Source organism: Nycticebus coucang, chromosome 6 (assembly GCF_027406575.1).
Source record: "Nycticebus coucang isolate mNycCou1 chromosome 6, mNycCou1.pri, whole genome shotgun sequence".
NCBI classification, from domain to species: Eukaryota; Metazoa; Chordata; class Mammalia; order Primates; family Lorisidae; genus Nycticebus; species Nycticebus coucang.
Window position 1 is genome coordinate 599,428 of NC_069785.1, and position 24,364 is coordinate 623,791.

General features: G+C 43.5%; 2 gene segments (V, D, J or C); both read left to right on the forward strand.

The window, feature by feature from the left end:
* Positions 1-13,746: 13,746 nt before the first annotated feature.
* LOC128587758 (immunoglobulin heavy constant mu-like) overlaps positions 13,747-24,364 on the forward strand; it is a 358,544-nt gene continuing 347,926 nt past the window's right edge. Inside the window, 1 exon segment of the C gene segment in view lies at positions 13,747-13,807. Coding sequence covers positions 13,762-13,807 — 46 coding nt within the window.
* LOC128587773 (immunoglobulin heavy variable 5-51-like) lies at positions 18,974-19,498 on the forward strand. The segment is given in 2 exon segments: positions 18,974-19,090; positions 19,170-19,498. Coding segments are annotated over 2 exon segments (375 nt in total).

Below are 24,364 nucleotides of genomic sequence, written 5' to 3' on the forward strand. Positions count from 1 at the left end.
CCCAAGCCTGGTGCTCTGGCTTCATGAAGGTGAGGATGTTCACCACATAATATGCACCTTTCCCAGGATGTGGAACGTGCCATGATGAAGGGGGCCCATTTAGTTCTGCACAGCAGGGCCCCTTATTGTGCAAAGTATCTTTGGATATATACTGTGTTGTTTTCCATCATATTTCCCCTTGGGCCTTAGAGACACTGAGGGAATGAGACTGATTCAAAAGAGCATGGAACAGACACAGGGGAGAAGCAGGGTACTAGTGCGAAAAAAGGTGGACGTACTTCAGTGGTTAATGGAGAAAGAAATGGCTGAAGAAGACAGGGGTGGGGTTGACACACACGTCAGAAAACAGCACTACTGGTCATGGGTGGATCAGTGTGTTCCCTTCAAGGCTGTGGACACTGACAGACCTGACCACATGTTCCCTACTTACTGTGTTTGTAGGAATGTGAAAATGCAGAAGGCAAAACGGCTTTTAGAAACTTGCCCTGAGTGTAGTTAGCAAAGGTCTGCAAATTACGCAAGATGAGGATTGCTGAAGGGCTGTGGCAATCATCCCCTGACCCAGCTGGGTGCACAGACCATGTTCACATGCGTGTGCAAAGGGCAGGTGGTGAGGCCGAGTCGTAGTGACAGTTCTTGTGAGCAGGTGCCACTGCATGAAATTCTCACTTCACAGTCTCCCCAGGCTCTACTCCTGTTTTTTTCTTTTTTTTTTTTTTCTCATGTGACTCTTGTTATATTCCAACAACTTCCCCCACAGGATCATAGACAAGGGTGGACAGGAAGGATCCCTGACCTGAGTCCTGTGTGTTCCTGGAGCAGAATATGAGGAAGGCTGGGAGGGATTATTGGAACCCTCGTGCACCTGCTCGTTGGTGCATGTCAGACCAGGAGCTGCCTTGAGGGTGCTGGGCTATGACCTATGTGAAGCCTCCACTGTGGGGCACGGTGTTAGTTAATATGCAAACTCAAGTGAGGGACACCCTCTTTAAACTCCCTGGAGAGTGGGCCTCCTGCACTGCTCGCTGGATCCTCAGTGCAGCCCTTTCTGTGCTCCAGGATGGGGTCTGCCGTCGTCCTCACCCTCCTCCTGGCTGTTCTCCCAGGTCAGTCCTGACTCAGGATCTGGGGTCACAGGAGGGGTGGGCAAGAGGGGACCTGATCTCAGTCCTGCTTCTCCCACACAGGCGTCTGTGCCCAGGTGCAGCTGGTGCAGTCAGGGGCAGAGGTGAGACGGCCCGGGGAGTCTCTGACGATCTCCTGCAAGGCGTCTGGATACAGCTTCACAAGCTACTATATGCACTGGGTGCGCCAGAAGACCGGGAAGGGACTGGAGTGGGTGGGGAGAATCAATCCTAGTAATTCTGATACCGGGTATAGCCCGGCCTTCCAAGGCCATGTTACCATCTCCACCGACAACTCCATCAGCACCTCTTTCCTGCGGTGGAGCAGCCTGAAGGAGGACACGGCAGTGTATTTCTGCGCTAGAGACACAGCGGATGAACTGCAGTGAGAGCCCAGACACAAACCTCCTGCGGGGCACGGCCGCCAGGGGGCGCCCGGACACAGGCCCGGAGTTACCCAGGGCAGGTGCAGGTGAACTCAGCCCTGATTTCCTGCAGGGTCGCACCTTTCTCTTTGTATAACAGTTACCAAAACGTCTGTGGATTTATGGTTCTAAGCTTCCCTCCAAAATCTCTGATTTAGATACGTTTCTAGTAGTAAGAAAAAAATGTCTCCCGTGCACAAAAGGCACAGAGAGGCCTGCAGTTACATTATCATGTCCCCAAATGTATCTTAATTAGCAACATTTCTGAATAAGTCACTAAATATATTACAGATTCTTCCTTGGACTCCACTATGAAGCACAGACCCCAGAACATAAATTTCCTTCTAGTCAGAAGGCAGGATAAAACCCTAACAGTTATCAGGGTCCTAGGTAATCTCAATGTTTCTCAGGAAAAGAAAGAAGACCCCCATGGTGCTCAAAGTCTAAGCAACAAGCTCACAACAATCAATTGTAGTGGACATGACACAAGGTCAGAGAGTACCCCACCAACACTTAGTGTGGATGTTGGTTCTGCTTGTCACACACACACACACAGAGTGATACACAAAGCTTTATTATGTCCAGTATTGAGATGTCTTCTGAGAGCAGGAAAGGCATTTCAAGAAATCCAAAAGTGGCTTGCTAGAATGGAAAGGGAGACTAGCTCATGGTTTTCGTAAGGGCTCTGTGGTTGTTCAGGTGGGGCTCCCACTAACAGGAAAGTTCTTGTGGGGGTTGGACCTCACACTGATATCTTGTGATACAACACCTGTGAATCATGACTAAAATTCCCTTGAGTTTGGCAAATAGGGAAGGGGAAGGAATAACCCTGAAGATTTTCAGCAGACAGACATCACCTAAGAGATTCGCACTTCTTATTCCATTAAAATACTATTTTTTGAAAAACAAGTTTAACAATCTGATAAAAGACAATTATGGGTAGACAGCAATCATGTATGCAGGGAAATAGAAGATATTTTATTAGTATGAGCAAATAATAATGAGAATGAGTGGGTGATGAATTAGGCAGAGGTCTCAGTCTATGGTAGGGGGAAGCTTCTCACTGTCCACGATTATCAGCTTATTCTGAAGGTCTTGGGTCTGGTGTCTTCTTCAAAACACCGGAAGCTTCTCAGGTTCTGTGAGAATTCTCAGGTTTACATCCTTTATCAGAGTAGGCGCCCAAGAGACTAGAATTCTATATTGATTCTTTAGTTGTGAAATAGGAGAACTGCCACATTGGAATTTCTCTACTATGATTTCTTCAATGTCCTTAATAATATCTTTCCAGTGTGGCTCTGGTGCAATGTTCACCTGATGTCCCCTTTAGTACACACTATTACTTGCTTGAACATGACAGACTTTTAGAAAGGTGTAGTAAATATTTAGCCTGACTCTGTGTGTGATAGGAGTGTATAGAACACATATGCTAATTTCAAGAGTTTTTGTCCTGCATATAATATCTAAAATGCTACTATTTGTGGAAAACTCTAAGTGTAAGATCTGTCCAGGTACCAAGCCATTGGGTAATAACTGACATGTCCTTGAGTGAGTGCAATAAGACACCACAAGTGCTAATAGTAGAGCCCTTGCCCAAGGGAGTTCAAACAGTTTTTCAAATTGTTAAATCTTGACTCTAATAATGGCACTTTGATTGACATTTTAGAAGATTTAATATGGATCACTTTTGTTATATGAGTAATGGTACTGTCTTACAGGTTTAGATGAGATATAACCTAGGTTGAGGCTGCTTCCTGTGTAATGATCTGCTACAACATTTGCTTAGCTCCCATGCTATTTTTTTTGGATAATTTCCAAGGTTATATAATGTCTCTAGGATTTAAAAGTTTATTTATATCTTTCTCAGCTTGTTATTCATTTTACTAGAAGTTATAAGAAACCATTTTGTTTTCAAAGCATCCCAAATTCACTTGCTATTCTAAAAACTCATGAATTTAATCTGTTTTTGGCTAATTGACAAGCTCCATGAAGTATAATTGACTTCTGCAACGTTGGCTGATTTTTCATCTGGTGGAGGAGCATATTCCAATGGAAAATTTGCTTAGTAACTTAGTAACATGAACTACAGGTCATTAACCTTGAATTTTACTATTAAGGTATGATTAGTAGATAAATAATATTACCTCAGGGATTTCGGGAGGAATCTTATCTAAAACATAATCAAAACTTTCCCTGATGTAGCTAAAATAACTGTGCCCACATTTAGCAACCAGCCATGTCTTGTTATTACATATAGTTTTCTATCACAGAACTAGTGTTTATCCATCAGGGTCCTCAGATTCAAGTTTTGACACACTTCCCTTCAGATCAAGGCTTTTATTCCACTGGGAATGTGAGGGATGGTTGAACATAACTGTGGTGTGGGCCTCTGTTTCCCTCCCAGTTGCTACGGGGCCCACTTCACCCCTAGGATGCCATTATTGAAGATTTTATTGAAAATCCATTCTTTAATTTTATAATGGTAAAGGAGAGGTGAGTCTGGAAGCATTTTAGAAGTGTGTGCTCTCTGTCCCTCTCTCTCTTACAGTGGATTTGCGGAAAAGGGAGATTTCTGTGACTGCTGTTTTCCTTGAGCCTGATATCCTGGAGAGTTTCCCACCATAAAGCCTTTACCACACTCAGCTCACAGCAGTGAGATACACACTCATAGCTTCATCCTCTCACAGCCTACCCTGCATGTGGCAGCCTCTGCCCCAGATCAGGTAACTCCCTGGCCTTGATTATTCCTGCAAGAATTTGTCTCTCTCCATATGTCACATTTGTTGTTAGTCCTATAACTTCAATTATCTCAGGTATTAACGAATGTTTCCCAAATTACATCTTCTGCAGTGTCTCTGTGGTTGTCAATGTTATTGTTCTCAGAATAAACACTAGAAACTATATTTCTTACCAAGGTACACCTTCAAGCTGAGCCACAGATTTACTTGTAGGACACCAAAAATTGAACTAGTTTATATTAAACAAAAACTTAATAGACAATAATTATGTGACACTTGTTCAGTGGAATACCACCCTCATCAGAAAAGTGTTTCATACACTCAGCAACATGTCTGTACATGGAAGTGTTTATACACAGTAAATAAGCCAAAGGAAGAGGAGTCAAAATTGCATCTCTCCACTTATATAATCTCTAGGAAATAAAACCTAATCTAAAGTGCTATCAGAAGGATCAATATCTGCCTAGGAGAAGAATACAGGAAGGAAAAGGGAAAGAAGGAAATAAGGAAGAACAGAAGATGAGGTGAAGGAAACTGATTTATTCACTAACTTTATAATAATTGTGGATGTGTTAATATTTCTAATGTGTACACTTTAAATATATGTAGATTAGTCCATGTCAATTATACCTCATTAAATTAATTATAAAGAATAATGGACCTACTGAGAGGAAACAAGTGTCAGAAAGAAAATGACCCAGATCCCTAAAAATTCAACTGCATCAACCATAGTCCTCTGCATTTTCAGGGTAAAGTCTTCAAGTGGGAAAATTACAAATGTTCCCATGACAGAAATATTGAAACCACTAGACAGGTCCAGCTCAGTCCTGTAGTGGGTCCAAGGGACAGGAGTGTATGGTGCTGAAAAGTTCATGCTCAGATACCAAAAGTCACTCTTAACAGAGTGGAAACGCTGGACATGTCACAGAGACAATCTGTGCCCGGGATGAGCCTCACATTAGTACCATGAAAGAAACAATGACACGTACAATAAGTGATCCAATGAACTAAGCAGATACATCATAAGTATGTATGAAATCTCACAGTAAGAATTTGTGTTTTATCAAGTGTTATCCTTGTCATATTACTGTCCCAACACACTCACACGTACTCTGACCCAGCCCTCCTTCAGCGTCCCACTCCAGACCTCCTATATCGCAGGAACACATGCAAATAGGGCCTCCCTCTGCTCGTTAAAACCTGCCCAGCCCAGACCCTGCAGCTCTGGGAGAGGAGACCCAGCACCAGGACTCCCAGGTCTGCCCACTCGCTGCTCAGGACTGAACACAGACGACTCACCATGGAGTCGGGACTGATCTGGCTTCTCCTCATTGCTCTGTTACCAGGTGATTCATGGAGAACTGGAGACTCGGAGTGTGTGAGTAGATGTGTGAGAGAGAACACAGGGGGTGTGTGGATGTTTCTGACCCGGTATCTCTGTGTTTGCAGGTGTCCAGTGTGAGGTGAAGCTGGTGGAGTCTGGGGGAGGCTTGGTCCAGCCTGGCGGGTCCCTGAGACTCTCCTGTGTAGCCTCTGGATTCACCTTCAGTGATTACTGGATGAACTGGGTCCGCCAGGCTCCAGGGAAGGGGCTGGAGTGGGTCTCATACATCAGTTATGATGGTGGGAGCACAAACTACGCGGACTCTGTGAAAGGCCGATTCACCATCTCCAGAGACAATGGCAAGAACGCTCTGCATCTGCAGATGAACAGCCTGAGGCCCGAGGACACGGGGCTGTATTACTGCGCGAGGGACACAGCGAGGGGACTGCATTGGGAGCCCAGACACGAACCTCCTGGGTGGCGCGGCCGCCAGGGGGCGACCGGGACACATGTGTGGAGTCACCCAGGGCAGGTGCAGAATGGCTCAGCCTTGGTTGCCTGCAGGGTCGTGGCTTCCTCTCCATTAATCTGTTTCCTCTGGGGATTCTCTGGGTTAGTGCTTACCTCCTAAGCCTCTGAATTAAAAACATTCTTGTCATAAGACAAAGACGACGTCACCGGTACAACTGGCAGAAAAGGCTTACAGTTGCGGTCTACTTATTTTCAATACCAGGTACACATCACAGCATCTCTTATAAATCCATAAAAATGCTCTGATGAACTCAGCCCTGCAGAACAGAAACAGATCTGCAGGTGTCAGCTAGCTGGCAAGCAGAACCAAGTGCCTGCTAGACACTGGGGGCAGAGGGTCTCACCCTTCCTAAGCAGGAGAAGGGAGAAACCAGGGCAGTCAGCGTCTCAGCACCAGGGTCCCAACACCCATCCTAGTGACACCTGGAGAAGGGGGACACTCAGTGTGGGTGTCGAGTCTGGTGATGCTGCACTCAACTACCCCGTGAATATGGAAAACTTCTTGAAATAGCTGTGGACGGTAGGGTTGTCCTCTCAAAGTCCAACATGACTCTGTAGAGCAGGAAAGAAGATGGGCTCAGGGTTTGTTGATAGACCCGTGGTGGGGACTAAGTGAGGATTTACTCTCCCTGGAAAGGGCTAGTGAGGCTTGAACCACCCACTCTCACAGCCTGTATTTACTTATGCCTATGGGTGGGGAAATAAGATAAGAGGCATGAATAAACCTTGCATTGTAAATAGTCAAAAATCAAAAAAGAAGTTTGACTACTCAAAACTATTTTGAATACAGTGCAAGAAGGGAGGAGATTTTGCTCTATAGAATATGAAAGAGCTGCTGTAATTAAGCTAGTGATAATAATGGTGGCAAAATGGTGAATCATACAGGATTGTTAGTCCAGTGTTGGAAACCAATGTTGTGCCTTATCTAAGATCATCAACTTAGACTGCAGGTTGTAGGTCAGCTGTCTCCTTTTAAACATCTGAAGCATCACAAGATCCATGAACATTCTCTATATGGCAATCTAAGCTGGATTGGTCCTCCAATGGTGTGGAATTCTGAATTTACTTTAACTTTTTTCTTTTGTATGTTAAAGTATTAAGGCTTAATTTCCACTCTGTTTTACATTCCTCAGTGCACACGTGTGCTCTTTGGCAACCTCTAGTTGAATAACAAGTGTATGTGGTGTTTATTTTTACCAGTATTATGATACTTGACATAGAGTAATGGTCTCCAGTTCCATCCAAATTGTTGAAAAGGCATTAATTCATCCTTTTTATGGCTGAGTAGTACTCCAGAGTACACATACACTATGTATTTTAATCCACTCGCAAACTGATGGGCACTTGATTCTACATCTCTCCAGTTGTGAACTGTTCCACAATGAACATTTGAGTGGAGGTGTCTTTTTGATATGACTTCTTTTCCTATGTGTAGACACCCAGTAGTGGGATTGTTGGGTTGAATGGTAGGTCTAGCTTTAGTTATTTGAGGAAATTTTGTACTGTTTTTCACACAGGTTGTAATAATTTGCAATCCAACCATCAGTGTATATGTGTTCTTTTTCTGTACATCCCTGCCAACATCTATTGTTCTTAGATTTTTTAATAAAAGCCTTTTTACATGGGATAAGGTGATATCTTATGGTGATTTTACTAATAATTTGTTTCTTCTGATGGTTAGAGATGTTGAGCATTCTTTCATATGTTTATGGGAGATTTGTCTTTCCTCTTTTGAAAAGCTTTTGTTCATGTTTTCATTCACTTTTTAATTGGATGGTTTGCTTATCTTTTGCTGATTTGTTTGAGTTCTTAGTGGATTCTGAATATTAGCCCTTTATCATGTTTATAACTTGTTGACTTTAGTGACCACTTCATGAAGAAAAGATGGTCTCCATAACAAACACTTCTGGGAAAAAAATCCTAAACATAAAACCAAAAACTATGAAGCCAGTGAATTACACAGGGAAAAATCTTCACAGCATTAGGTTCTGCTATAAATTGGGGGTATGACATGAGCACAGCCTACAAAAATGGATCAAAAAAATAGAGTCATGCTTTGTTTGGAACTGTTAAAGAGCCTAAGTAGCCAAAAAATCTTGGCTAGTTCTTTAGGCTGCCTGTTTGCTCTGTCAGTTATTTCCTTAGTTGTGCAGCAGCTTTCAGTTCAATCCCATTTCATTCATTTATGTTTCTTGTTGCAGCGATTGCCATTGTGGTCTTAGTAGTAAATTATTTGCCTAGACCAATACAAGCTTTTGCTACACTTTCCACTAGAATTCTGTGGTTTCATGCCTGTATTTAAGTCTTTATTGACCTGGAATTAAGTTTTGTGAGTGGTGAGATGTAGGGGTCCTGTTTCATGCTTGTACATGTGGCTGTCCAGTTGTCCAGCACCATTTATTGACTAGGGCTTCTTTTCACCAGTTTATGTTGTTGTCTGCTTCATCAAGATGAGTTGGCTGTATACGGATTGTTTTTTATCTAGGTTCTCTGTCTTGTGCCGGTGTCTGTGTCTCTATTCTTGTACCCATACCAGACTGTTCTGGTTACTACACACTTGTAGTATTGTGTGACATGTGATAATGTGGTGCTTCCAGATTTGATTTTTTGCTTATGATTTTTTGGCTACTTAGGCTCTTTAACAGTTCCAAACAAAGCATGACCCTATTTTTTTGATCCATTTTTGTAGGCTGTGCTCATGTCATACCCCCAATTTATAGCAGAACCTAATGCTGTGAAGATTTTTCCCTGTGTAATTCTACTGGCTTCATAGTTTTAGGTTTTATGTTTAGGATTTTTTTCCCAGAAGTGTTTGTTATGGAGACCATCTTTTCTTCATGAAGTGGTCACTAAAGTCAACAAAAGCTTTGACAAAGTCCAATATCCTTTAAAGACAAAAATGTGCTCAGCAAAAACCTAGGAGGACTTGGAAAGTGCCTCAGCATAATGGAGAACAAGTGTGACAAGCCCACAGCAGGCATGATACCAATGTCAACACTAGACTTTGCCTTCAAAACCTGAAACTAGACAAGGATGCTCTTACCTATTCAATTCACCATTGTACTGTAAGTCCTAGTCAGAGCAATTCTGAAAGAAAAGAAGTAAAGTTCCCCACATAGGAAAGGAAGTGGTAGAAGAATTCCTGTTCTCCCATCAGTGAACAGGGCAATAGATTCCTGTTTTGTCTCAGTAAATAAATATTTTTCCATTTGCAGAGAGGCTTAAAATGTGTGTGAGAGGTTGTGGATATCGCACATGAGTGGGTTACATTTTCTTTGGAATAACACTTAAAAGCCAGATATGAAAAAATACATGTGCATTTCTCTCTGCATAAAGGAACACACACATTTCTTGACATTGATCATGCCTTCCATTTTGGATGATATCAAATCATTTCACTTGTGAAACCTGTGCAGGTAAGTTTAAGGCCCTCTGTTTACCATCTTGAACCAGTTCCTTTCCCATCATCAACTGAGTGTGTATCTAAGCAGACCCAACTATACTCCCAGGAAAGGCCTGAACCATTAATTGCACCAAAAGCAAATGAAAGTCAGCTATGGCTGGGCCTCCCTGGGAACAGCAATGGAAAGTCCAGGGATCATTGGTCACATGTGGAAGGAGCTTCACCCCAGTCTCCTCTCCAACTCCGAGGACACTGTGCACACTCAGCAGTCTGACCTCACTCCCTCGCAGGTGTGTTTCCTCTGTTGGCAACAAATTCTCATAGCTATGCAGCCCAGAACAAATGATAAGCCTTTAGCTAGTGTAAGACCATGGTTTCACAGAACTGAAATTTAAGAAATACTCATATATACTATGGCAGCAATGTAAAGTGACTTCCACATTCATGGAGTTCCACACGGCAAATATGAAGGGGTGAGTGTGTGTGTGTGTGTGTCTCATGGTGTGACAGATAGGTCCAATCTCTAGGATCTATTTTATGTAGGAATGAGGAGTCTAGGATGGAGAATGTCTCCACATCCCCGTGAGCACTGAACCGTCTTCAGTGCAGGTGCAGGGGGAGACAGGTCAGGACGTGCTGTCAGCCAGCTGTTCCCCTACAAGTCCACTCCAGCTGTTCACCATCTGCTCACTCATGGCCTGATGAAGATGGAAGTCAGATGTGTCACTCTCTGTACCCACAGGCCTAACTGGGCACAAGGCCTCTCTAGTCAACATATATGTATTTACACAGAGTCAATGGAAAAATTTTATGGAGTGACCCTTTTACTTTACCAATTTTTTCTGCTCTCTGTTAATTAAAAAGGTTCAAAAGATGAATGTAGGAGTATAGTGCCCACTCTCCTCCAAACACAAACTTCTCACTTCTCACTTCTCACTTCTCAAGGACAGGGCATCTGTCTTGTCCTTTACTCCCATTTACCAGAATGAGAACTACAACATCTGAGCCTCCAAGGAGAAGACTCTGTAACAACAGGGACCTTATAGCCGATTGCATCTAGCCACAGAACATGCAGGGGACTTCGTAGCCTGACACACCCAGTCCTGAAATGGGCAGGCGACCCCCATGGAGACCAGACATGACAGTGCAAAGCTGAGTGCTCACTCCCCTGTTGTGTCCTGAGACCTCAGACCTTTCTAAATGTTTGCAACCCAGGTGAGGTCAATGCAAATCTCCATTAGCTCCACCCTGTCCCAGGTTAAAAAGCCCAGCACAGGACCTGTGTCAGTGATTCCTGAGCCCCGCCATGGATATGCTGTGTGCCATCCTCCTGCTGCTGACTATGCCTTCCTGTGAGAGCTCTAGTCTGGGACTTCAATAAGAATGAAAACGGTCTTCTTTTCTCTCAGTCAACTTCAACCTCTTTCTGTGCTTTCTCCAAAGGGGTCCTGTCACAGGTGACCCTGAAAGAGGCTGGACCAGGGCTGGTGAAACCCACCCAGACCCTCACACTGACCTGCACCTTCTCTGAGTTCTCACTGAGCACCTCTGGAATGGGTGTTAGTTGGATCCGCCAGCCTCCAGGGAAGGGTCTGGAGTGGGTTACAACCATCTGGTGGAATGATGCTAAGTACTATAGCTCAGGCCTGAAGAGCCGACTCACAATTTCTAAGGACACCTCCACAAACCAGGTGGTCTTAACAATGACCAGCATGGACCCCGCAGACACAGCCGTGTATTACTGTGCACAGAGAGCAGTTACTAAACTTGGGGTTATTGTACTACAAGAACCGAGGCCGCATCTCAGCTGTGCTCTCTCCTCAGCTTTGCGGGACACTTAAGTGTAGCCGAAGTGCCGTTTCCTGTCAGGTCCTGGGTTTCCTCTCTCCACCCACCACACAGACCCCTGTCTTCCTTCTAATGTTCTGTTTGTAAATTGTATGTCTCCTGTTATTTGTACAGACCAATGAGATGCTATATCCTGTTTTATAAAAATTCAACCAGAAAAGCTCCAGTTACCATGCCAGATGAACCATTCACGTGATGCAATTTGTGGCATAGATGTCCCTCTCCTGATGGGGGAGAATACTGAGAAATGTAATACATGCAGTCCCAGGTAATGGATGACTCAGAGTATTGCACGTCACGCTGACAAGCAGACTCACAAGCTTCCCATAAGGACACTTTATAATTCAATGACTAACTTTATGACTGGAAACTCATTTCTTTCACACATGTAAACAAACCCCCGTGATGTATGCAGCTTGTTGTCACAGCCTGTTTACATCATTAGCGTTGGCTAGTTTCACAGATAGAGAAGCATCTGATGGATAGACAAGAATACAAAGAATCGCAAGATTGAGATTATTAAACTTTATGTCACATGTATTAGCTGACATCTTCATTCTCATTCTAGAAGAATTTGCTAAGCTTGAGGACAAAGATCTTAGGACTGGGCACTTTACAAATGTTTATAAAAGTTAGTGAGAGTATGGTAATTTATAATGAAAAATAAAGCAAAATGCTCTGCAAATATACCCAATACATTTTTTATTTTTTCATATTTTGTAATAGTTCGGGATTCATTGAGGGTGCAAAGAATTAGGTTACACTGATTGCATTTGGTAAGTAAAGTCCATCTTATAATTTTGTCCTGCCCCCAAGAGGTGTACCATACACTGTGAACCCCCAGCCTCCTCCCTGCTCTCCTTTTCCTCACTCCCTCATTCTCTTACCCCCTAGCATTGATTAGAACATCAACTGCCTTCATATTAGAATTAAGTACATTGGATTCTTGTTTCTACATTCTTGTGATGCTTTCATAAGAAGAATGCATTCCAACTCAATTCAGGCTAATACAAAAGATGAATCTCTTTTAATGACTGTATAATATTCCATGGTATACACCTACCACACTTGTTAACCCATTCTAAAATCTAAGGCATGAAACAATAAAAATCCTCAAATAAAGTGTGGGGAAAACACTTGGAGACATTGGCCTGGGGAAAGAATTTATGAAGATGACCATGGCAATTGCAATAACAACAAAAATAAACAAATGGGACTTAATTAAGGAGTTTCTGTACAGTTAAGGAGACAATAACCAAAACAAACAGACAACCATCAGAGTGGGAACAGATATTTTCATGTTATAAATCACACAGAAGCTTGATAACTAGGATCTACAGAGAACTCAAATTAATCAACAAAAAAGAACCAAAAATACCACACAACTTCTCTAAAGAAGACAGACAAAAGCCAGGCTCAGTGGCTCATGCCTGTAATCCTAGCACCCTGGGAGGCCCACGCTGGCAGACCACCTGAACTCATGGGTTCAAGACCAGCCTGAGCAAGAGCAAGACCCAGTCTCTAAAAATAGCCAGGCGTTGTGGCTGGTAGCTGTAGTCCTAGCTACTTGGGAGTCTGACGCAAGAGAATCGCATAAGCCCAGGAGATAGAGGTTGCTGTGACCTAAAACACCATGGCACTCTACCAAGGGCAACAAGTGAGACTGTGTTTCAAAAAAATAAATAAATAAAGACAGACAAACAGCAATCAACACCACCCTGAGATATCACCTAACCCCGCTGAGAATGGCCCACATCACAAAATCTCAAAGCTGCACATGCTGGCATGGATGTGGAGAGAAGGGAACACTTTTACCCAATACCTTTCTCAAAGCGCTGACTTCAGAGGCAAAGTGCCCTTCTTCTGGAGGAGGCATATCCAGCTCTGTGATGGAGTAAATTTATTAGTCAGGTTTGTCCAGTGCAGTGGAGCACAGAGACTCTCGCCAGACAGAAGCTCCTGGACACAACTCTGAGCCCCTTCCTGTTTCCAGGTTTACTTTTACATTTGAGAAATGGGGAAAAATGAGCATCTAAATAGCATGATCCATCTTCATGTGTACACATGTATGGATGATGTAAGAAATTTTTTTAATTGTTTATCACATAACAATTTAATAAAAACAAACCACAGTTCACCAAATTCTATCTTTATCACTAATCATTACAGACAACTCAAATAGTTCTGGGGCCAAGTTCCAGAGCCCACCCCAGACCTCCTATATACCAGGAGCACATGCAAATAGGACCTACCCCTGCTCATGAAAACCAGCCCAGCCCTGACCCTGTAGCTCTGGGAGAGGAGCCCCAGCCCCGGGACTCCCAGGTCTTCCCACTCGCTGCTCAGGACTGAACACAGACGACGCACCATGGAGTCCGGACTGAGCTGGCTTCTCCTCGTTGCTCCGTTACAAGGTGATTTGTAGAGACTGGAGACTCGGAGTGTGTGAGGGGATGTGAGAGAGAGAACAGAGGGTGTGTGTGGAAGTATCTGACCAGGTGTGTCTGTGTTTACAGGTGTCCAGTGTGAGGTGCAGCTGGTGGAGTCTGGGAGTGGCTTGGTCAAGCCTGGGGGGTCCCTGAGACTCTCCTGTGCAGCCTCTAGATACACCTTCAGCAGCAGCTGGATGCACTGAGTCCGCCAGGCCGCAGGGAAGGGACTGGCGTGGGTCTCAAGCATCAGGGGTAATGGGAGTAATACATACTACGTGGACTCCGTGGAGGGTTGATTCACCATCTCCAGAGAGAACAGCTAGAACACTCTGCATCTGCAGATGAGCAGACTAGGGCCTGAGGACACAGAATTGTTTTAAAATGCAAGGGACACAGAGGGGACAGCAGTGTGAGCCCAGACACGAACCTCCTGTGGGGCGCGGTGGCCAGGCGGCGCCCGGGACACATGTGTGGAGTAACCCAGGGCAGGTGCAGGGTGTGCTCAGCCCTGGTTTTCTCTCCAGCTCTGGGACTCCCTCTGCATCATAGTGTTTCCCCTGCGAGCCTCCCAGCGGAGTCACAAGATTTACAACTGTATTCTTACCAGTATAGTCCATAAACTTGAATAATTCTTAAAATAGGAGACATCATTCTCTTATGACCCAGAGACACTTATAATTGTGGAGGCAGAAAAATTCACAGGAGCCAGGTGAGGTTGGGGGAAATGTCAGATCAGGGTGCACGTCTGACATCAAGTGAAGGGGAGAGGGGAGAGGGGAGTGGAAATCATGACTACACTGTAATGCCAGCAAAGTGCAGACAGCCACTGGTGCCTCCCTGATCCAAAGTTGCCCTTGACAGGCCCACAGCATCTCCCAGAATGACTGTTATTAGGATCACTACCCAGCTGGATCATCACCTGGAACCAGCCCACACGACGTGGGTCTTTAGCACAAACCCGGTGTTGGATGACAAGGGTGACAGCCAGGTGTCTGGTCTGTGGTGCTCCCGGTAGTTGGAGGGATGGAAGGTGAATTATCATGACCACTCACTGTTCATGGACTTTAATAAAACAAAACATGGCTTTATGTGAGCCTCTCAAGCAACATATAAATATGTAAAAGCAAGAATGTACTCTGCAAACAATTATAATTTCCACATTCACCTCAGATGCATTTTTCCTTAAGTTTCTCCTGGTCAGTGACTCCACTGACATGAGGGATTGTTCAATGTACTGTGAGATGAATTGGTTCTCATAGCCATTGGTTTCTGCCCATGTGCAGAGATCTTGAACAGTACATTTCATCATCTCCAGAGACAACTCCTACCCTGACCCAGAGAAAGAGCAGGGACTTCCCTGACTGCTGAGTCTGACTTGGGAGCTGGCTATGCCCCCATCTGAGCCTGCAGAGACCTCAAACATTACTCCATATATCAGGTGCTGCCCCATGTGCTGCCCCCTCTGCTGACGATGACTCAGGTCTGATTGTGGGGCTGAGAATCAGGACACTTGAAATTCATTCTGAACATTACCTTCCTCAGAGATGCAGGTGATAACCCAATCCCCCGCCCCCTGACACCTCTTTTGGGGAAAGAAAAGTGTTGCCATATATTCACCTGAATCTAGCCTCAAAATCTATCGAATTTTTCTGGGAAACTCACACATAGGACAAAAGTGGGTTTCCTATTCTTACCAAAATATGTGCGTTTGGAAATTTCTGTGTGTTGTCCTGAACACCAGCAGCTATATTCTCAGCTCAGTTGGTAGGTCCTGAGACAGGGAATGGAACTGTGACCTGGGAAGAATGAGACAACTTTGGACAATGTCAGATCCATCATCTTTCATTCCTTTTGTATTCTGCTGGTGTCACTTGTAATGTTTTCTCTTTACTTTCTTACATTTCTTTTTTGAGTTGTCTCTCCTTTTTCTAGAAACACTCTACCTTAGTGTTTCTCATTTTTAACTTTCCAAAAGGAAAAAAAAAAAAAAACATTCAGGGCTGTGTTGCTATTTCTAATGTTTTACATTCTCTATTTCATTTATTGATCTCATTTCCCTAAAGGATCATGAGTACATCAATGTGAACTTGAGTGAGCCCATGTTTTCACACCATGTTATTCTCAGGCTCAGTGAAACCTGTAACGTGGTTTTCTGAGGGTTCTGTGGACTTGATGTGGTTCCCCCTCATGACCTGGATAAGATCTGCCACCCATGTGGATGGGACAAGAAACAGGGTGGTGTGAGGGGAGGAGGGCTGCTGTGAGGTCCAGACTGTCCTCTGGTAGGGACACCACTCTTCCTCCTCACTCTGCCATTCAATCATTTCTTTCAAGGTAGAAAGTCGCTTAAATTTCTCTCTGACATTTGGATGGAAGCCTAGAAAGGAGACTTATCAAACCTAAATTCTGCATCTGCTCTCTTGGGGAATGTGCTTCTTTCTTCTCTGTCCTGAGTCCACAAGCTGAAAACTCTCCTATTCCACTGCAGCCCACACTGCCTCTGCCCACACCGTCCAATGTGGCACCTGCAGCTTTGGCTCCTGGAACATGCCCCTGCCCTGTTTAACCTCCTGCCTCTGGCTGCCTTCCAGTTCATTCACGGTCTCTCAGATCACGGCCCAGACATTTTACCCCAACATAAAATCTTACCTTCAACCCCTCTTCATTTTCTTTTCTTCCAAGTCATATCTTCATTCTAACAGCCTTTGTCATCTTACCTGAACTTCTGCACAGGAAAGTGTTAACTCAACAGGTGTGGGTTGCCCGAACTGTATGCATTCCTGAAAGAAATCTATTCCTACAACTAATCCATGGTAAGCCCAGAGAGATGGGCTCTGATCTTTTTAACTCATCTCCTGATAGCAGCATTTTAAAACCACATTAATGAGACATGCTGTCTGTGTAAACACTCCCCAGTAAATTACTTGCAGAACTCACTAAGTTTGGGTGTATGCATATACCCTTGAAACTAAAACCAACTTTAAGACCTAGATATATCTACCACCTCCCAAGGTCTCCTCACAGTCCCATTATTGTTATCAATTAACTTACTTTTTGATCTGTTTGGGGAATGAATACAACATACTAGTTGATCACATGCTGATTTCTGGTGAATGCCTGTTTATGCTCCATGGTCTGATTTCTGAGTTTTGGGAATCAGATGTGCAGGTGCTACAAACCTGTGTCTGACCCCAGTGAGCAGAGCAGGGCACCAAGGCTCAGGAGAGCTTCCCTGCAGGACAACCCCTCACACGTGTGGTCAGACATCACTGCTGGTAGAACGTAAGGTGCACAGGAGGTCAGTTGGGGAGAGGACCCCTCGGAGCTGGTACCTGGTGACCCTGGAAATTGCTCTATGTGCCTTTGCTGATTTTCATTTGTATCATTTCTGTAATAAATGACCAGGAGTGCAGTATCTTATTCTAAGACCTGTGTTTATATTGCTCAGAGAGACCTAGGATGGTCTTGGCAGACTCTATATGATTACATCAGAAGTAGGGATTGTCTGAAGAACCCTGCCATGTTGATGCATGGCTAAAGCATAGTTTAGCAAAGCAAGGGATGAAAAGGTGGTGGAGATGAGCCTCTGACTGCTGATGCCTGCAGCATCACGTGGAGTGAGACAGCAGGTGCTCCAAGTAACTTGTTGGGGGTAAATGTTATCGTGGGAGTTGGGAATAGTACAGTCACACTCTAGAGGTTCATTTCATGAACACTGAGACAGTTCAGAAATGTGTGTGTACAGGTAATAACTGAAAAGAGCAAAAACTGCTGCACCCAGTCCTGGCCCTCTGCATGCTAAGCTGTGGCTACAAGATTGATTTATAATCAATATGAACAATTTTCCTCAAAGCACAAACCACAGTGTCAAAGAAGGTGGACATGGTCTAGGGGTGGAGAGGAAAACCCTTTAAACTACTAAATCCAGGCAGTAGCAAGAGAGAGGTGTATCACATTGTGACATGAATTTTATACCATTTTGGGTGGATGCTGGATCCACATCTTACAACAGGACAGTCACACATGGAAGCAGGTGATCCTAAAACACAGCAGACTGTTTCTGATGGGATGAGGAACCTCCATAGGAGAGGACAGTCTGTTTGTCATGTGAGAAAAGTGGACTCTCCAGATGAAGACACTGGCTCATTACCCAAGGCCTGGTGCTCTGGCTTCATGAAGGTGAGGATGTTCACCACATAACATGCACCTTTCCCAGGATGTGGAACATGCTGTGAAGAAGGGGGTCCTTTTGGTTCTGCACTGCAGGACCCCTTACTTACTGTGCAAAATATCTTTGGATATATACAGTGTTGTTTTCCAACAGATTCCCCTTTGGGCCTTAGAGACACTAAGGAAATGAGACTGATTCAAAAGAGCATGGAACAGACACAGGGGAGAAGCAGGACCCTCATGCCAACAAGGTGGACGTACTTCAGTGGTTAATGGAGAAAGAAATGGCTGAAGAAGACAGTGGTGGGGTTGACATGCATGTCAGAAAACAGCACTACTGGTCGTGGGTGGAGCAGTGTGTTCCCTTCAAGGCTGTTGACACTGACAGACCTGACCACATGTTCCCTACTTACTGTATGTGTAGGAATGTGGAAATGCAGAAGGCAAAATGGCTTTTACAAACTTGCCCTGAGTGTCATTAGCAAAGGTATGGCAAATCACACAAGATGAGGATTGCTGAAGGGCTATGGCAATCGTCCTCTGCCCCACCTGGGTGCCCAGACCATGTTCACACATGTGTGCAAAGGGCAGGTGGTGAGGCCAAGTCCTAGTGACAGTTCTTGTGAGCAGGCGCCTGTGCATGAAATCCTCACTTCACAGTCTCCCCAGGCTCTACTCCTGTTTTCTTGTTAATTTTTCTTTTCTTTCTTTATCATGTGAGTCTAGTTATATTCCAACAACTTCCCCCACAGGATCACAGACAAGGGTGGGCAGGAAGGAGCCCTGGCCTGAGTCCTGTGTGTACCTGGAGTAGAATATGAGGGAGGCTGAGAGAGATTATTGAGATATTTGTGCACCTGCTCTGATGTGCACATCAGCCCAGGAGCTGCCTTTGGGGTGCTGGGCTATTACCACTGGCACAGTCTCTGTTGTGGGGCAGGGTGTAAATATGCAAACTCAAGTGAGGGACACCCCCTTTAAACTCCCTGGAGTGTGGGCCTCCCACACTGCCCGCTGGATCCTCAGTGCAGCCCTCTCTATGCTCCAGGATGGGGTCTGCTGTCGTCCTCACCCTCCTCCTGGCTGTTCTCCCAGGTCAGTCCTGGCTAGAGATCTGGGGTCACAGGGGTTGGCAGGAGGGGCCCTGATCTCAGTCCTGCTTCTCCCACTACAGGCGTCTGTTCCCAGGTACAGCTGGCGCAGTCTGGGGCAGAGGTGAGACGGCCCGGGGAGTCTCTGACCATCTCCTGCAAGGCGTCTGGATACAGCTTCACAAGCTACTGGATGAGCTGGGTGCGCCAGAAGCCCGGGAAGGGCCTGGAGTGGGTGGGGAGCATCTATCCTGGTGATTCTGATACCAGGTACAGCCCGGCCTTCCAAGGCCACGTCACCATCTCCACCGACAACTCCATCAACACCGCTTTCCTGCGATGGAGCAGCCTGAAGGCCGAGGACACCGCCATGTATTTCTGCGCTAGGGACACAGCCATGGAACTGCAGTGAGAGCCCAGACACAAACCTCCTGCGGGGCGCGGCCGCCAGGGGGCGCCCGGGACACAGGCGAGGAGATACCCAGGGCAGGTGCCTGTGGACTCAGCCCTGGATTCAGTACAGTCGTGGCTTTCTCTCTGTAGAACAGTTACCACAACAACTGTGGATCCATGGTTCCGAGCTTCCCTCCAAAGTCTCTGATTTAGATATGTTTCTGGTAGTAAGAAAAAAATGTCTCCAGCACACGAAAGACACAGATAGGCTTGCAGTTACATTATCATGTCCCCAAATGTACCTTAATTAGCAACATTTCTGAATAAGTCACCAAAGATAATAATACAGATTCTTCCTTGGATCCCACTATGAAGCATAGAACCCGGAACATAAATTTCCTTCTAGTCAAAAAGCGGGATAAAACCCTAATAGTTACCAGGGTCCTAGGGAATCACACTATTTCTCAGGAAAAGAAAGAAGACCCCCATGGTGTTCAAGGTCTAAGGAACAAGCTCAGGACAATCAATTGTAGTGGACATGACTCAAGGTCAGAGAGGCCCCAACCAAAGCTTAGTGTGGATGTTGGCTCTGCTCATCAAACTGGAGGCTTGTCCAGATACCAAGCCTCCAGTACACACACACACACACACACACACACACACACACACACACACGGTGAACACAGAAAGCTTTATTATGTCCAGTATTGAGATGTCTGCTGAGAGCAGGGAAGGTCTCTCAAGAAAGCCAAAAGTGGCTTGATAGAGAAGAAATGGAGACTGGCTCATGGTTTTCATAAGGGCTCTGTGGTGGCTCAGATGGGGCTCCCATTAACAGGAAAGGTCTTGTGGGGGTTGGACCACACATTGATATCTTGTGATTCAGCACCTGTGAATCATGACTAAAATTCCCTTGAGTTTGGCAAATAAGGAAGGGGAAGGGATGACCCTGAAGATTTTCGGCAGACAGACATCAACTAAGAGATTCTCACTTCTTATTCCATTCAACAACTTTTTGAAAAACAAGTTTCAGAATCAGATAAAAGACAATGATGGATAGACAGAAATCATGTATGCAGAGATAGTGAAGATATTTTATTAGTATGAGCAAATAATAATGAGAATGAGTGGGTGATGAATTAGACACAGGGCTCAGTCTATGGTAGGTGGAAGCTTCTCACTGCTCATGATTATCAGCTTATTCTGAAGGTCTTGGGTCTGCTGTCTGCTTCAAAACACCAGAAGCTTCTCAGTTTCTGTGAGAATTCTCAGGTTTCCATCCTTTATCAGAGGAGACTTCCAAGAGACTAGAATTCTCTATTGATTCTTTAGTTGTCAAATACGAACCCAAGAACTGCCTCATTGGAATTTCACTACTATGATGATTTCTTCACAGTCCTTAATTATATTTGTCCAGTGTGGCTCTGGTGTAGTGTTCACCTGATGTCCCCTCCAGTACACACTACTACTTGCTTGAACATGACAGAATTTTAGAAAGATGTAGTAAAAATGTAGCCTGACTCAGTTGGTGATAGGAGTGTGTATAACACATATACTAGTTTCAAGACTTTTTGTCCTGCATATAATATCTAAAATGCTACTATTTGTGAAAAAGTCTAAGTGTATGATCTGTACAGATACCAAGCCTTAGGGTAATAACTGACATGTCCTTGAGTGAGTGCAATATGACACCACAAGTGCTAATGGCAAAGCCCTTGCCCAAGGGAGTTCAAACAGGGTTTCAAATTGTGAAATCTTGAATCTAATAATGGCAATTTGATCGACATTTTAGAAGATTTAATATGGATCACTGCTGTGTCATATGAGTAACGGTACTGTCTTACAGATTTAGATGAGATATAACCTAGGTTGAGGCTGCTTTCCCTATGTAATGATCTGGTACAACATTTGCTTAGCTCTCATGCTATTTTTTTGGATAATTTCCAAGGTTATATCATGACTCTAGGATTTAAATGTTTATTTAAATCATTCTCAGCTTGTTATTCATGTTACTAGAAATTGTGAGAAACACTTTTGTTTTCAAAGCATCCCAAATTCACTTGCTATTCCAAACACTTGTGAATTTAATCTGTTCTGGGCCAATTGACAAGCTCCATGAAGTTTAATTGACTTGTGCAATGTGGGTTGATTTTTCATCTGGTAGGGGACCATGTTCCAATGGAAAATTTGCTTAGTGACATGAACTACAGGTTATTAACCTTCAATTGTACTATTGAGGTATGAGTAGTAGATAAATAATATTACCCTGGGACTTCGGTAGGAATCTTATCTAAAATCTAAGCAAACTTTCCCTGATGTAGCTAAAATAACTGGGCCCACACTTAGCAATAAGCTATGTCGCCTGTCAATCACACTGTGACTCACCTCTCCTGAGACTCACTCTTACTTGACAACCAGTTATTTTTTATTGTATTGCCTCTAGGATATCATTTATAGCTAATTTAGCAAAAAGTAAGGCAAACAATAGGAATTGAATAAAAAGTGAGAAAAATAATAACCTAATAAAATAAGAAACCTGGATGTGAGAAGCTCCAGCCTTGGCTCATTCAAAAGTTTATTCCATAAGGAGTTTTATTTTCTCAGTTTTCCACACTGATACATTCATAATGTCAGCTTTATTCCTGATTTTCTAAAGGAAAGGAGAAAACTGTGAGTAATATGGTTCTGTAAACATACTAAATAGAACCTCTAAAGATTGAACAAGAGTAAGAGACAGGCTCATGCCTGTAATCCTAGCACTCTAGGAGGCAAAGGTGGGCTGATTACTTGAGCTCAGGAGTTTGAGTACAGTGTGAGCAAGAGTGAGACCCCATCCCTAAAAACAGTCAGGTGTCGTAGTTGTGTCACTAGTCTCAGCTACTAGGGAGGCTGAGGGAAAAAGATCTCTTGGACTTAAGAATCTGAGGCTTCTGTAAGCTGTGATACCACAACACTCTACCCAGGGTGACAGAGTGAGATTCTGTCTCAAAAAAAAAAAAAAAAAAAGAAAGAAAAAGAAAAAAGAAAAGAAAATTCTACCACACCAAGTATGAGTAGCATGATGCCTTCCATAAAAGTGAGTCTCCCAACCAAGCAAATCTCAGAAATAAGTGAATTCACAGATGAGTTTTATGACACATTAGAAACAACAAATAATACCAATTGTCTTGAAATAGTTTCAACATTTAGGAAGGAATTCTCCCTCAATTATGATACAAGAAAAGGCTCACCCTGATACCAAACCCTGGTAAAGGCAGAACAACAACAACAACAAAAATATAAGAAAACATTCATGATTGACTGAAATGTAAAAGTTCTCAACATAACTTAACCAAGTCCAAAGCCACATCTACAAGATAAGGCACAACATTAAACCAGGTTTTATGTGAAAGATACAATGATGGTTCATCATTCACAAAGCAGTAAATGTGATTTCCCACATAAGCATAACTAAAGAAAAGTAATATGATAATTTCATAGACACTCAAAGACATTGTTGAAACTCAACATTGCTTCTTAGTTAAAAGCCTCAACATGCTAGACATGAAAGGAACATACCTCCAAACAATAAAAGCTAAATATGACAGACCCACAGATAAGACCATACAAAATGGGAAGTTGAAATCCCTCCTTACATGAACTGGAACAAACAAGAATACCCACGTTGAAAACTTTTATTCAGTGTAGGACTGAACATTCTAGCCAGAACAATTAGGATAGAGAAAGAAATATAAAGATCCCAATTGGCAAAAAGAAAGAAAAGTAAATTTCCCTTCTTTGCTGATGATAAAATCCTATACCTAAAAAATCCAACAGATTCTGCAAAAAAGTTCTCAGAAATAATCAATGAATACAGGATATTTTCAAAATACAAAATCATGGACACAAGTGAGTAGCATCAGTAGCATTTCCATGCAGCAGTTCTGTCCTAAAACCACATTAACTAAAGCTACCAAAGATGCAAAACTTAGAAGTACACTCACCAATAAGGGGAAAGAAGTCTGCAAGGAGAACAACAGAACAAGGATGAAAGGAATGCTAGGTTACATGGACATATATAGAAATATCCTATGATCATAGATTGGAAGAATTAATCTAGCTAAAACCACCATACTAACCATAGCAATCTACAGATTAAATCCAATCTTTACCAAAATGCCCAGATCATTTGTCACAGAATTATAAAACTCAATTATAGCATTTATGTAGAACCAAAATGGGACTCGAATAGCCAAAACAATCCTAAGGGGAAAAAAGAAAGCTTGAAGCACCACATTGTTTGACTTCAAATGATAACACAAGAATCCACTAACTAAAGAGCACAGTCCTGGCATGAAAACGTGCAGGTAGGTCAAGCAAACAGAACAGAGGACACAGAACAGTTCACATACTTACAACAGATGATCATTGACAATGTCTATACTAACATACACTGAGGGAAAGGCATCATGTTCTTTTTTAATTTCAGATAATATGATGGCACAAATGTTTAGGTTACAATGTTTGCATTTCTAAGCTAAAGCTCAAGTTGTAGTTGAGCCCTTCACCCTGGAGTGTGATGTAGACCCTGCACTGAGCCCCTTAGGTGAGAACTTACAAACACACCTCCACCCTCCCATTTTTGGTTTCCTTCTTTTCTTCTTCCCTCTCTCTTGAATATACATGAATTTTTACTACATCTGTGAATGTAGTTCTTTGTCTGTTGCTTTCATGTTACTATTGAGTACATTGGATTCTTGCTTTTCCTTTCTCATGATACTTCACTAAGAAGAATGTGTTTCACCTTCATCCAGGTAAATACAAAACGTGTAAGTCTCCATACTTTACATGGCTGAATAGTATTCCATGCACTATTCAGGTATACTGATGGTATACATATAGCATG